This window comes from Nanorana parkeri, unplaced genomic scaffold, assembly GCF_000935625.1.
Source record: "Nanorana parkeri isolate BGI_ZX_2015 unplaced genomic scaffold, ASM93562v1 scaffold990, whole genome shotgun sequence".
NCBI lineage: Eukaryota > Metazoa > Chordata > Amphibia > Anura > Dicroglossidae > Nanorana > Nanorana parkeri.
The window spans coordinates 53,465-69,454 of NW_017307258.1; the positions used below are offsets into that span (position 1 = coordinate 53,465).

The 15,990-nt window shown below is 39.9% G+C and overlaps 1 protein-coding gene across 1 annotated transcript in view; it reads right to left on the reverse strand.

Moving 5' to 3' along the window:
- Positions 1 to 2,475: 2,475 nt before the first annotated feature.
- LOC108795647 (aprataxin and PNK-like factor) overlaps positions 2,476 to 15,990 on the reverse strand; it is a 54,114-nt gene continuing 40,599 nt past the window's right edge. Inside the window, exons 5-7 of the mRNA XM_018566936.1 lie at positions 11,944 to 11,990; positions 6,892 to 6,924; positions 2,476 to 2,712 (exon numbers count right to left, since the gene is read on the reverse strand). Of these exons, the coding sequence (XP_018422438.1) occupies positions 2,510 to 2,712; positions 6,892 to 6,924; positions 11,944 to 11,990 (283 nt within the window). The 3' untranslated portion in view covers positions 2,476 to 2,509. The remainder of the gene's footprint in view (positions 2,713 to 6,891; positions 6,925 to 11,943; positions 11,991 to 15,990) is intronic.

Genomic DNA, 15,990 nt, shown 5'->3' on the forward strand with positions numbered 1-15,990 from the left:
ATGAGGCTGGGCTTGGTGTAACCCAGTACGTCTGAGTTCGCCCAAGCCCGCTCAAAACTCTGACCTCCACCCCTTCTTCCGAACCAATCAGTGTTGGCAGTTGCGGTGGGGGCATTACCTGCGACTTTGTGGGGAATGCTCCTCTCCGCAACTGATTAGGTCGGGAGGAGGGGATGGCGGTCAGAGCTTTGAGCAGACTTGGATGAACTCTGGAGACCTGGGTTCACACCAAGCCCAGCCTCATGTCTACTTCTGACTTCTCTGATTAGTATACTTGTAAAATACTCAGAAAGCATTGAAGTCAGTAATGTCTGTGACTGACCCTAGCAGTCAGATGGCGAGCATTTTAAATCGGATGCCTGAAATGGTAGCACCTGTACTTTTCTCATGACAGGTTTACTATAAAGCTGAACGCAACATAATTTAATGCAGCTCTGTATTCATCAATAAGTCAAATGCATTTTAGTTTAACACCATTAATATAAGTTCCTGAATGTGACTTGGTATCAACGTCTTGCAATTCCCTATACAGCAGCAGTAAGCAGGAGCAGAACTGGAATCAATCAGATGAACTGTGTTGACAGAAACAAAACAAAAATAAGAATGATAGAAGGATAGAGCAGAAGAAATGCCTCATTAGTCTTCCGCTGCTCTCTCACTGTCCTGTAAAAAGGCTAGCGATGGAGAGAGTGTGTCACTGTATTCCACATTGTAAGTAGAGTCATCAGCTTTAATGACAGATTCCCTTTTTAAAATGAAAGAGAAAATAGGACAACATCGGTGTGATTGTATGATTGCACTTGGCACTGTGTGCTCATGAAACGTGTGACAGGTTTGCTTTAAGAACAGAAGCAGTCCTCACTATCATCAGCTCCTATTGCTCTGACATTTCCCCCCCCCACCACCTGCTCAGTCAGTTACATTTCTTCTGCTAGTGCCTGTGAGAAGTGAGAAGAAATGATTAGTGTTGTAGATCTGTTTTACTTCCACGCTCTATCTTCTCTCCTCCATTATAAGAAAATCTTTACACATTGAACAGACTGAGAAGAAGAGAACATTGCTGCCGTCTCTCCTCCCGAGTCATCAGTCGCACTGATTTACTTCTTTTCACACAGGTGATGAACAAAACACTTACAGAAGTGTGAGACAGATCAATGCCTGTTTAAGTACACCTGTCATGAGACAAATATGGGGGCCAGTCGCTGCTCACCTATTTCCCATAGTAATCGTTGCCTAGATGTGTCAGTACTTCTGACTCACAGATTTGAGACAAGCATGCATCAAATCAAAGTCTATAGTTTTTTCTAGTCCAATTACTCGAAATAAACGGAAGTATTAAAGCTAAAAGCAACAACTGCCAGGTAAGTAGCATTTTCAGGAGGAGAGGGCAGCACTGTCGGTCTCCATAGTCTTTAAAAGGCAGGGGCACTTACCGTGGGGAAGCTAGACATTCTGTCACCTGGGGCAAAGAATCAAAGTTGCCCCACCCCCCCCCCCCCCAAGCAGGTAAGAAAAGTTCTCCATCCACACACCCAGTGGCACCCCTGGCACATGCCCCCTAAACCACACCTCCCCCAGCTTCCGCCCTGGGTACTTAAATAGTTTACATTCCTTTCTGTCTTTACAAAGGAACCAGCAGTACTTCAGCTGGCCATTCGCTGGTAGATTTTTGTATGAATGCTCATATGAAAATCTCGTCAGATCATTCGATGATGCCATTAGCACCTGACGAATGTCATTTGGAATTTCGTTTGATTTTAACATTCGATTTTGGAATTAATTAAGTGTCCACATTCACTGATAGAATTCCATTTGTTCAAGAAAAAACATTTCCATCTTGCACCTTCGATTTTTTCCCCTCGCTCCGGTTGAAGATTACTGTCGATTTGGCCCCATTAACTATTTGAAAATCAAAATAATGTAAAAAAAAACTAATTTTATCAAACATAATTCTACTGGTTTACGGCCAGCTTTGGTATGGCACAGTGTAATGTAGAGGAGGTGAAAAAGGGAGGCTTCTAATCGCAGGCGGGGGCTTCTAGGTACCAGTAATCCCGCTAACACATCCATTGCTATGGGTATCTGCTATATTCTGTGATGGAGTGATGGCTGACAATGTATAATAAATGAAAAAATGCCAGTGATTAAAATGACGAGAGATGAACCATAAGGAATTAGTTATGGCAAGGTGGAAATGTAAAAAAGGACAAGTGATAAATATTACTTTTAGTGATAAATGATGATTTATCACACACTGCAACTCTTCACCTTAATAGAACCTGTACTACTACAGAATAAAAAAAGCAGAAACAGTTTGGTAATTATTTTTATTTTCTATAATACTTAATGAATATTCAACTGTAATGTAGCAAATATATCATATAATATATAGTATAAACAGTATTATATGCTGTATACACTGATAAGAAGGGAAATAGTAAATGACTATATCATCTACTATAAACCTATCTGTACATTTACAAACAATAAAAAGGGGTAAAAACTGAAATCAGTGCTTTGCTTTGACAAATCGCTTTGCTTCTTTTACCAGCTGGTTCACGTCTTCACTGTCTTTTTCTTCAGAGTCTGGCATCCAGTCTGAATCCTCATCGGTGAAGTCCTCTTCCTCTTCGTCATCAATAAAGCTGTCCTCTAGGTCGTACTCATTGGGCTCCCCATCATTATCACTGTCATCGTCCAAAGCATTTTTGGCTGGAGAAAGAATAGCAGAATGAAACCCAACACATGATTCAAAGTATTACAGCAGGATGCTTTTCATCAGAAATGACTGTAACTAGGACCTTTTCAATGGAAGAGCAGCTAACCTGACAACCTGAAAAATGTGTCTTGTCCAGCCACCATACTGTACTGACTGACAGCACAGGAGGGGCCACATACATGTTCTACTTTTTTAAAATTATTACACATCTATTGGACTTTATCTTAAGGCAACTGCCTTCTGTCCCCTGAACCCTTCAGATAAATAAGTAGGCCTATCTATGAGCTCTGCTCCCTAATCCAGTTTGGTAGCTGAAACACTTCTGATTACAGCACACCTCTCTTGCAGTATAGTTAGTTGGCAGCCACTAAGTAGTCTATGGGAAATTTGCAGAGCGCTGCCAATGAGAGCCACATCGTGCTGCTCTAGAACTTTAGACCTGAAGACCTCAGGATCTGGGGAACTTCTACCTACCTCATGCACACCTAGAGCTCTTCTTTAAAAGTTTTTAAAAAATCAATAATTTAAAACAAAACATAATTGCCGGGCTAAAGACGTTAAAAAAAGAGGCAAAAATCCAATGTTAAGAGGTTTGTATTGTCCATGTCTGCTATATTTAAGTTGCAAGCATTAAGATGTGGATATTTGTAATTTAAATCATATCACGACTTCCATATAGAAGCACCATTACACTGGCAATGCTAGCTCCCTTGACTTTGCTTAAAGTGTATTTCCACCTTTACAGTCAAATTTGAGAAACCATCATTATATGTATATGCGTTCCCATTCACACAGCATACCTAAAAATCATTTCTTAAAAAAGTATTTCTTAATTCTGGAATAGTTTCTTTGGAGCAGGTTTACATTGCTTAGAATAGATGGCAATGTGCAGCTTGTATTGCTTAGAATAGATGGCAATGTGCATATGAGGGACACACTGAGGGACAGTTGTTTTAAAAGTGCATTAAAGCGGATGTAAAGCTTTTTTTATTATTATGATATAGCGTCAACAGTTTGTGCAGCGCTTTACAATATAAGGAAGACATTACAATCACAATACAATTCAAGACAAGATGGTAAGGAGGGCCCTGCCTCTGAGGGCTTACAATCTAAAAGGGAGGGGCAAGTGATAGATGAGGAGGTTTTGTTATTTTAAAAAATAAGAAATGGGCTATGGCTTTTAGCCATAATCTGCTAGTACCGGTATGCACAGCATATCAGCACATTATGGAAGACTTACTTGCCAAAAAAAATCCCCTACATGCACTTCTTCCTCACTGCTGCTTTCATTTTCTCCCTGGTCTTTTTCTGGGTTTCGAGTGTTTGGCCACTTGATTGGCAGGACCATGATGACTTAAATCTTGTGCATACGGTTGGGGGTTACTTCATCTTGGCATGCCGGGTCTGTGCACTGAGCTGCAGCTCAGCGTACAGAAAACAAACAAACTGCTGAATGGTAGAAAGAGGTTTTTATGGCAATAGAGACTCACACAATCTCTTCTGCCATAGAAGGCCCGTGGATCAATAGTTTTTTTAAAAATATTTACTTCCACTTTAACATTTAATGTACCACCCGAGCCTTGAGATGTTTAATCTTTTATCAGGGCAGACAGTCCTGCACATCTACTTTAAAACTGATATTGAACATCTACCAGCACAGTACAGGCAGGGTTTATTATGGTAAACGTAACCCCACAGCCCCCTACTTAAGGTTACATAGAAAGGAAAAGCAAAGTAGTTTTTTTTTCTTATGTTTTAAGTTCAATGTAAATGGGAATAAGTAAGAAATATAAAGTAGTTGTTATTCCAATTTGGCTGCAAAAGTGGAAATAAACTTTAAATCATAATCCCTTACAAATCCCACTAAGCAAAAGAAATATAGCTCATAAAATTGATGGATAGGCAGGATAGCGTCATTCCTACTTTGTTTATTCTTTAGAAATTCACAAGGGGGTACTGAACAATGTCATTTACTGGTGCAGGATGGCAGAAAGAGAAGAGTTAATTGCAAATAAACAATAATGTGTAATTGTGACTGATAATATTTATGTCAAATGAAGGAAAACAGGCATTACCCCAAGCTACCATCTATTTCTTTCTCTATGACGCACATTCACATATGAGTATATGTGGATGGCAAATCATTAAAATAATGGCACGAGCTTCCAAAGGTTATACTATTTCTGTCATAGATAAATGATAAATGACTAAATATTTTATCTTCATAATAGTAACTGCATAGTGTGAGATGTAATTTGTCTTACAAACGAATGTTTATACTTAATTTAATTAACAAGGTTCAGCGCTCATACACATCATAATCTGAAGGACCATTCAGCCTGAGAAGTTTGCAGCATAGGTAAGGTGCACTGTTCAAAAATATGACTTCCTACTGCATTACCCTCCAATACCATAGCACTTGCTCAGACTCAAAAATCCTCTTATGTGCACAGATTCTGTTCCATTAGCTACTTTCCCAGCCATGGAGGTAGGGGGTTGACAGCTTTGATCAAAAGGGCATCACTTCCAGATTCATTCTAGCTAGGGGAGATTGCTGGTCTCCCTCCACCCTACCTGTTGATACCCACATGGCTGTCCTGGGCACCCAGAAGGCACACGGGTAGGTCCGTACATAGTGGCAATGGGGGGTGGGGTGCCCAGGAGTTTGAGTAAAGTTTGAGTACTTTGGTGGTGGAGAGAGTTTAAAATAAGCACACATTGACCTCAGTATTGTATCAGCAGACGTTGTGGAGCAAATCATTCTCAACAGGAGCACTCAACTGCTCTGTGTTTACAAGGCTGTCAATTCACTGCTGGAAGGGGCAGCTGAGCTGCTGAGAGGGGAAGCTGAGCTGGTAAGTCACTGATGGAGGGGGGATACGTTGTTCAGTCTTGGCTGGGAGAAGGAGCTATGAGCTGCTAAAACACTGCTGAGAGAGGGAGCAGGGGCAGCCAAGCTGCTGAGTCATTGCTGGGAGGGGGAATTAAGACAACGAGAGCACTTCAGTACTTTTGCTGTGAACTTTATGGATGAATTGCTCTACAATGCCAGCAACTAAAGAGCTCAGGAAGATCTTGTTTGAAGCACATTTAAGGCTTGTTTAAAAAAAAGTTAATATTTGTATGCCCATAGCCTTGCCACAGGTTAATTTAAAAAAAAACAAAAAAACCTGAAAATAAAGGATTACAGGTGACACCCCTGTTGAATTATGTTTTAAGGGGTTGGACAGATTGCTAAATGTTAAAGCGGAACTTCTGGCATATATAAAATACCCTTCAATTCAGTTGAGTATAATTAAATCTCACCAAACATATGTTTTAAATATTGCTACTATAGTTACATTTATTAAAATTAATGTATCTCTATATCAAAGAGGTTCTACACTTACTACATTGTTACATTTAGAGATCTAAATACCCCTACACACATATACAGTTCAAACAAAACACCTGCAATAAAGCACAGCATGCAGATCTCTGAGTGCTTTGCTAGGTAAAATAGTGCATGTGCATTTTTTGTGCTTGTGGGGCATGTTAAGGACCATTCAAAGTGAACGGGCTGCCTTGATGCAAAGTGTAAGGCTCCATTCACACCCAGGCATCAGCATTTTCGCACATATTTGTGCATTTTGTGTTTAGCGCGGTTTTGCACATTTATGCACGCATTGGACACTCCTATACAAAAACACGTGTTTTATTGAGCAAATTGAAATGCATTGCGGTGAAAGAGCAAACATGCACACAAACGTGCAAAAATGCACAGAGAAATTTGCAAAATGCTTGTGTTGCACGTTTTCATGCGATTCCATTGAAGTCTACGTGACCAAACACGCTGCACTCTGCCCCCAAAAAAGCTGATGTACCCTTTCTAGCGTTCGGCCTTTTACAGCTTGCAACAAAACTCTCAGGTGTGAAAAGGGGCCATTGAAATGAATGGGATTTCCTGTGTTGAGAGTTTTGCGCGTTTAGCTTTGAGCGCCAAAATGCCTAGGTGTAAACCGGGACTAAGTGTGTCAATGCACAAAAAGGCTGGGGGGACCTCATGAGGGTTAAGTCAGTCATAGGTATGAAGAGATCCTCAGTCGGAGGTTCTTTTCCAGTTACTGTACAGCAGCATGTCTATCACAACACATAAAAGTTAGGATTGTAAATTATGCAGACATAAAGCATACCTTTCTTTGCAGCTCTTTTCCTTAGCCGCCTGCCTAAAAAAAAAAAAAATGCAATGTTTAGGGACGATTTCATCATGAGCAGTTCCCATAACACCAAAATTTCAGGTCTGCTATTTGAAAAGATTACTTTTTTGATGACTCAAATTTAGATTCTACGACATTTTCCACTGAATATGACTGGGTGTTATAAATTGTCCAGCAGTTTCCCAAATAGGGCCATGTCATGAAGTAAGAATCTGCATAGATACAGGGTCTGTATTTTACATCTCTCTTGTACCTTTTCCTGCTGTTGATTTAGAGTATGAAACCTCCACTTGTCTGCGGCAGTAGATGTACTTATTTCCCGAGCATATTCAGCGCACGCCTGCACTGCTGCTCAGATAGAATTCAATCACCCAACCGCATTATGTTACTGCAGATAAAACTATGCCAACCATATACATAACTATAAATGATAAACGATCTAAAATGATTATTCAAGAAAACAAAAAAGGCAAAAAGGTCAATGTAGATAAATTCGACTGGATTTTCCACAAGTCGTGATCATTGCTTTTTGATGTATCCTTTATTTGAAGTACTGTACAAGAACCTAATAGAATGGTGTAAAATATTGGGGAAATTTACTAAAAATGTAAGAGACTCTGGAGCAGCTGTGCATAGCAACCAATCAGCTTCTATCTTCAGCTTCTTCACTTAAACTTGAAAAATGAAAGCTAGAAAAGGATTGGTTGGAATGTACAGTTGCTCTACATTCTGTCTGCTGCAGTCTTTGTAAATTCCCCTCATTGTATCTTTTTTAACAGTGAGCCAAATCAAAATAGTTTCTGGATGACACGTTACTTTCTGTCCATAAACATTAATCAGATTCTCCATTAGATTACAGCAATGGAAAATTAAATGATTAATTATGCAAAACAAGTTACTATTGATTTCCATCACTAAGTGGTGTACAAAGTCAAGGTGTACAGAGAATATAACAGCTCGATATACACAAATACATGAAACAATAGGCAGAAAAATCCTAGCAACAAAATCCACCATCTAAAAGAATAAGGGCCAGATAAAATACAAGGGGTATTTGGCACCAATAGTTTTAATTAGGGATGCACCGATACCAGCATCGGTATCACTGCCGATACTGGGCATTTTCACGAGTAATTGTGAAAATGCCCTAATACCAAGAGCTGCTACAGCCCATGGTGAGATCCCGCAGCCGCCCGTACAGCCTCGTGAGACCCCGCACAGCCCTGGTTGAGCAACACAGAGTATGTGGCTTCATAGTGTTCGGCATTGCTGTATAATCTATTGCTGGGATTTGTAGTCATCAATCGCTGGCGGTATTCCGCAGTGTATAATATATTGCTGAGATTTGTACTCCTCTATAGCTGGTGGTATTCTGCATGGCTGTATAATGTATTTCTGGGATTTGTAGTCCTCTATAGCTGATGGTATTCTGCCTATGTATTGCTGAGATTTGTAGTCCTCTATAGCTGGCAGTATTTTGCAATGCTGTATAACGTATTGCTGGGATTTGTAGTCCCTCTACAGCTTGGAGTCAGTGGCAGAACTACCAGGTTGGCAGCTGCGACTGGGCCCTGGTGCTCCACCACTGTCCTAAAAGCATTAGTCTGTGTTGTTTTAGAAACCACACAACAGAAAAAGGTATTGGCAAGTACTTGAGGAAAAGTATCTGTACTCGGTCTTGAAAAAATGGTATCGGTGCAATCCTATTTTGTTGTCAGCTCACACACAGGAAAAGACAAAAACGCTGCATTTCTAGAAAGATCAACAGGTATTTTTTCTACTCGCTATAAAAATTTTTTTTTTTAGCCTAAAAAAATTAAATAAATGAAGGGACCACATTTAAAGAGAAGGAGCGCAGCATGAGAGATGTCCTGGAAGTCTGAATAGGAAGTGGTTGCCGGAGTAAAAAGAATTTTGGGCACTGAGAAAATGTCCCATTTTTATTTTAGAGTAGGTGGCCATCAATTTCCTGTCAAATTTTTGACATGCTTTAGGATGTCCTTAATCATTAGGTGACAGAACCACTTCTTGGGTTTTCTAACTGAGAAAAAGGTAAACAGGTTCTGCTCCCTTTTCCTTAGCTGTTAAAAGTATGAGAAAACAAGAGTCCTTCTGCAGTGTTCTTTCTTATTCATCATTCCTGGGGGAGATATCTGCCCACCTATGGACACTCATTAGGAAAAGACTTAGATCTTTGTAGACAACAAACAGAAAATAAATCCCTGTATAGTTCCAGCATAAATGTAAGATATAAACCGCCACTGAAAAGCATTAAGAGCATATAAACACTACATGCGTCATTCCTTTCACGTATAGATGAAGCAGATATATTTGATAGCTCTAATCCATGAAAAGTCCTTGGGTAAGTTTTCCCTAGTATTGTTTCTGATAATGAGATAATTATTTTAAACAGCACTGGACTAAAAGAACGTCAAATTTGAAGACTGAACACTTGTCCCTGGCATTTCCTCTTATCAGGATACTCGAAAATTGCTCGCAGAGAATAGAAGGACCTCAGAGTTTGTCTTGTGCCATTAGTGATAAATTAGCAAGCAAGATGTTTTCTGCATCTATCTAAAAGTACATTTTTAACAGCAAACTGTATTTTAAGCCTACACATTGCTGCATTTGCAAAAAGAAAGTAGATTAATGTTTGTGGCCATTTATATGCATGGACATTTTCAACATTTACGCCATTCTTTCCAGTATAGCTATTTTTTATTTAGGGTGGGCCTAAACCCTGCCAATTTGTTTTTGTCATCTGTGTCTCATTAGGGAGATTTTCCTTCACTTTCCGTCCTGTAGACTCAACAGGAAGTAAGAGCATATCTTAGTCAAAGCAGGCTGCATATTCAAAATTTTATGTAAGAGGGTCACTGAATCAAAGTACCTGGTTTTAAGCTCTGACGGCAGCGTAAGAATGATAATTATGTTTACAGCAGGGACAAAAAAGCCTTTGCTGTCTTCAAAGGTCTGTCTTAGTCTTCCTAAATTAGTATTAAATGTGTGTGCAGACTAATGACTATGAGTACAAGGAAGAGAAAAATCAAATTATAGATCTAAAAAAAATCGGTGTGGCTTGATTATAATCTTAGTAGACCAGATGACCAGAGTTGTGAAAGCATTCTGCAACTGGAAACTGCAGGGCAGGTAACGTAGATCCAAACTGACATGAAAGAGGAGAGTGTTGGAAGAATCAAAGATCATGGACAAAATATGGGAACAAACCTGCTGCCCAAGAACTGGATCAGACAGCAGCAATTTGTATATACTTTGTCTTTCTCAGAATAACAGCTATAACTATATATAACATGTTTTCCAGTCACTCCTAGAACATCCCAAAACCAATGACACTAAGTAGAAGGCCCAGTTTAGGAGTCAAAACGTGGTCCTTCACTTGTTTCCTTGCTCTTTTCTAGAATTCCATAATCCTAAGTTTTGCTGGCTGATTATGGTTTGTATGCAGCACTTTCTCGGTAGTCCTTTGCTACTTTACCTAATACTTAGTACAACCAGTAAAAAAAAGGGACCAGTTCATTATGCAAGAAGTCCCTAGATACAGGGGTTCTTATATACAAAAATTGCTTTTAAGTAGGGATGTTCAGATACTAGTGCCGATACTTGGCATTTTCATGAGAACTACCGGGGTTGCAGCTGGGACCTGGCTCCACCAGGTCCATTTCAGGACCTGTCCTGAAATCATTAGTCTGTATTGTTTTAGAAAAACTGTCACATGACACTCAAGAAAAATGTATCAGTACTTGTATCTGTGAGTACTTGGACAAGTATCAGTACTTGTATTTGAAAAAATGATATTGGTGCATCTCTTACATATATTTATATAAAAAAAAATCATACATTAAAACAGGAATGCACAAATCCCAGGAGCTCCGTATGCTCACTAAAAATGACAGCTGCATCCTAACTTTTGAATTTTTCTCTAGTCTGGTCTTGGAGCTGGAAAAGTATCTGTACATGTACCGAGTACTGTACTTGGTATTGGAACCACCCTAGTTTTAAGCAAACCTGTGCTTTCGCGATACAGGAAGCCTTCACTTACACAGGGCCATTCCTAGTGTGACAGCGGTGAGTGGCCCAGCAGTGGCACATGGAGCGAGTCCTCCATACCTAGAAGTACTGGTTATTTCATTTAGCGCTGCATGGCTGAAGAGGTGAGAAGAAAATGATTTAAGATTTGTGTTGTTTTGTCCTGAATGGACTTTAAAGGAGAACTATGAGGTGAGTGAAAAGAACTCACCCTCATAGTTCGAGCCGACGTGTGACAATGAAACTGTCACACGTCGGCTCAATAGATTGGGAAGTGAGCGAACACATACCCTCGTTTGCTCACTTCTCGATCGTCTCACAGCGCTGACTGGAGGAATGGATGGGGCGGGTAGAGCTGGGCTCTGCCTCTAGATAGGCAGAGCCATCTGTCACTCAAGCACCTAGGTGGATCTCGACAGTAATGTCAGGATCCGTACCGGCTACGGCGGTCTCAGTATACCGCGAGCTGTAGCTCGCGATAAACTGAGCTTTGGGCCACTGGAGGACGCTAGTATATGTTCTCCCGTGACCCTTAAGAGAACTATGGGGGAAAACACTTACCCCATAGTTCTCTTTTAAGGCATACAATGCTCTTAGTTTCTTGACAAATGGCTGTGTCTATATCACCAACACTACAAATTGTTAATATTTTCCAATGTCTGCATTCTACTGCAGAGTCGATAAATGTTTAGGGAACAGCACTACAACATGCAATTTTCCACACAGGCTTCACCTCTACCTTATCAATTTAGAGCAAGTAATTTAAAAGGTCACAAAGTTCTAAAACCTAGTAATATCAAACATCACCACAGGACATCAGAGGCTTGGTAATGTTATCAGCAGTTTGTGTGAAAGAATATGACTATAGTACAGTCAGCTGTAAACTGGGGCAGATACTAATATAAATGGTATTTTGTAATGTTCTATGCAAATAAAAAATGCATATACAAATTTAACAACTACAAGCTTGGAAAAGCTTACCTGGTGGTCTAGTATGCTTGTATTCCAGCTTGTGCTGTGGATTTTTCCTGTAAAAAAAAAAAGAAGAATGTTTATTACTGCTATAGCACATAGACACTACGCTTTGATAGATACTTTTAATGGATAACAATTGTAAAACCCGTTTACAAGTTAAATAACACTTTTATGTTTCTCATATATGTATTGGACATATATGAACATACAGTGAATGTCTACGAATAGGAGAGGTGCTTAGAGCATTGTAGATGTACAGCTGCTAAGTATTGTACTTGTAGCTATAACTGATCAATATTGTACATTGTGAAAGGTGGTTAAGAGAACATTTATTCCCTTGCAGAAGCATTTCTTTACAACAACTTTTCAATAGAATGATATGGACAAAATCCATTTAAAAACCGTCAGAAGATGCACCTAGATATAGCTTTCTGGGGGATATTTATATAACAAGGGCAGCTGAAAACCCAGCAATTTCTGCCATTTGTGAAAAAACATGCAATTTAAATGATTGTTAAAAAAAAAGAATACACAGTTGTGAAATAAATAACGCAGACTTTAGAAAAATATATATTTTTGTAATCTGCCCCGTTTACAGTCTTTTTTAGGTTTATAAATGCCTCCCAATGGTAGCACTGCAAATGTATGACATGTATAATGATGTCATGGACCACTCATGAAGTAATGCATTCAAGAGCAGCACCAGGTGACAAGTGATAAATCATTGAGCTAGTAATGGTATCCAACAAACAATGCACATGAGATAATAAAAATCATGAGGCCTATTCAATGTACTTTAATGTAGGTTTTTAAGTACAGTGGTACCTCGGTTCGCGAACAGGAAGTTCAGCAACATTTTTGCTTCCATTCGCGAACCACGCATCGGGTGAGGAACACAACCGCAGCTATTTTCCCTGCTCTGACACTGGTCGTGGCTTCCTCTAGTCGTGATCGCGGTCTGATCACAGTTTGATTCGGTTTGCGACCAGTATCGTGGAACGAATTAAGTTCGTGAACCGGGGTACCACTGTAAGCATCTACATACAGAATCCAGGGAGCACCATGAGGTTCTGAATGTCCTTCCTAAAGTAGGTGCTGTGTTATTTCTTTATCTCCCACCCTAATTTCTATACCACAGTTAAATGCACAGGGTAAGGTATCTAATCTGATATTTGAATGTTGGAAACTTCTTAGCACTGAGACGATGTACTAAGAAGTACTAAAATGTCTGCAACAAATGCCTGTATCTTTCTTTAAAAAATACAATCCCCCGTCATTTTTCTTCTTGTACCCTCCCTGTCTTACCAGCAGTGATCAATTGAAGGAACAAGAGTCAAAACTAAAAATTAGGCCTTTATGCATACACATTCATAATCCGTCTGAGCACAAAAGGCCTAATTTTATTTTTAAACTGAAAAATGGTTTATCAGAATGATCTGGTTATGGAAAATTGCAAGTTCATATCCAATATTGTCATATGCTCTGACCCTCTATCTGGTGCTTTTAGGTTTAGCTGAATAGGTATGTTGTAGGGATGCACCGATACCGCGCTTTACTTTTTCAAATAGATTTGGCTGCCTTAGGACCAGCGCTTGCTGGGGACCTCATGACAGCCTTGTTGGGAATCATGCAGTGCCTGTTCATAGCGCTTCCGACACCCACACATCTCCCCTTCCTGAGACCCCCTGCCGAAGACATCCGAATGTCACCCGGCGCAGAGTATGTAGCAAATTCATATACTATTATGTATTGCTGAGCTTTGTAGTGCTCTATAGTCGGTGCTATTCTGCATTGCTGCATAATGTAGTGCTGTGATTTGTAGTCCTCTATAGCTGGTGGTATTCTGCATTGCTATATAATATATTGCTGAGATAGTCCCTCTACAGGTTTGAGTCACTGGCAAAACCACCAGGGGCGCAGCATTTGCAGCTGGGACCGGGCCCTGGCACTTCACCACTGTCCTAAAATCATTAGTCTGCATTGTTTTAGAAAAACTGTCACATGACATGATTGGTATCAGTGAGTACTTGAGGAATAGTATCGGTACTCGTACTCAGTCTGGAAAAAGTCAGTGCATCCCTAGTATGTTGTACTCAAATATTAGTTTCTGTTCATGGTCACTCCTTAGAGGCAGATCATAACTGAGCAGGTCTTAAAGTGAACCTGTACTTTGTCTAATAAAGTCACATGGATTTGCTGCCAGTCCATGCATGTTATGGATTTAAAACTCCACTAAGCACTTCCAAATAGAGGTGCACCAAAATGGAAATTTCAAAACCGAAATAAAAAAAATGTATGTTATAAATGAACAGGAATCCTCTATACTGAGTGTATCTGTTCATTCATAACTTGAGGATATAGTATGTTTACTATAACCACAACCATGAATGAACAGGAGGCGATGAACACTCCCATTCATTCATAATTGAGGATATAGTAAACATACTATGTCCTTAATTATGTACAAACACTCAGCAATCACTGGTCACTGAGTGTTTGTACCCGCTCTCCATCCTGACAGCTGTCACAGAAGGCTGAGCGAGCGGTGCAGGGAGGAGAGCTCAGCCTCCTGTGACAGTGCGGGCTGTCTCCGCCCACACACCGCTCTGCCGGACTGTGACAGGAGGCTGAGCGGTGCAGGGAGGAGAGACACAGAGCAGCGCCCAGCAGGGAGGAAAGAAACCAGGGATGTACATTTAGCCAAAAGTGCCATTTTCGGCCGATATGTTTCGGCGGCCGATACATCGGTGCATCCCTACTTCCAAGACCATATATTTTCATAAAGAAGCGGGTCTATAGAATTAATACGTTACTCAAAGCCATTTTGTGATAAAAAACAAAATAACTTTTTTTTTAGTACACACAATCTATAAAAGAGAAGAAAAAAACAGCAAATATTTCTAAGCTCAAAAATGTGAGTGAGTATGAAACAATAAGATATTCAACACTGTAAATAGGTGATAAAAAAACTTTAAAGTGATTTATACAGCTCCACCTCAGTTCAAAACATCCAGTTTTTAAACTCAGCTAGATATGATTGGATATAATTAATAGTAAAGAACTGAACTGGAAACATCTAAATATTTCAGTATTAAGTGTCAGGATGTGATAAATATAAATTCAAAGCAAAGCAGTCGGCAATAAAAAAAAGAAGAGAGAAGCACTTCAAGCTTTTAAAGTCCTCCAGTAAGCAATCTGAACTACACAGAACAGTGATTAATATAGTTTGCAGTGATAGCATCTAATAATGAAGAACAGCAGCAATGATCACAAATCATTTGTTACTTGTAAGACAGTCAATAAAGTTTGCATGTTACATTAAGATGTCATTTTGTAGCCAATAGTGTTAAAGAAGCATAAAGCTGAACTCAGGATGTACAGTACCTGTACAGGAGTTTACTGTTTGATTTAGTGAAACTGGCTGGCTGTAAACCCAGTTTGGAAAGAGGCAGAAAATCACAGAAAATAATTATGTATTTTTCAGAGCTTACTGTCTTTATTTGTTGCCTGGAGTTCTATGATCTATTTTACAACAAGAAGACCCTACTGCCACTGACAGCTCTGGGTCTCCACCAATGAAAAGGAACCAGTCATCATGGTTCCCAAACACTGGATCACAATGTTAGCTAAGACAGGGTGATCATACTCCATTGTTGATTACAATAATGTCACTGACAGCTACCACTGTATATTTTTACTTAAAGAAGACAATAGACAGTTAAACATTTTTTTCTATGCCATAGTGATGGATTGCATAATCATTGCCAAGCCTCCTGTTCCCTTTAGTTGGATGCATCCCCCTGTCTTTAAAACCCCTAGATCAGCCTTTCTCAACCAGGGTGCTAGGGCACCCTGGTATGCAATCTGGCTTCCTCAGGGGTGCCTTGAAATGTTGTGGTAGTGGGAATTTGAAGTAAAGGGGAAATGAAGTCTGAGGTGAAAGAGGCTCTTGATGTAAAGGGGGAACTCAGATGTGAAAGGGGGAGGGGGGGCTTTGATATGAAAGGGGGGCTTCTGATGTGAAGGGGGGGGGGGCATTTGATGTGAAGGGGG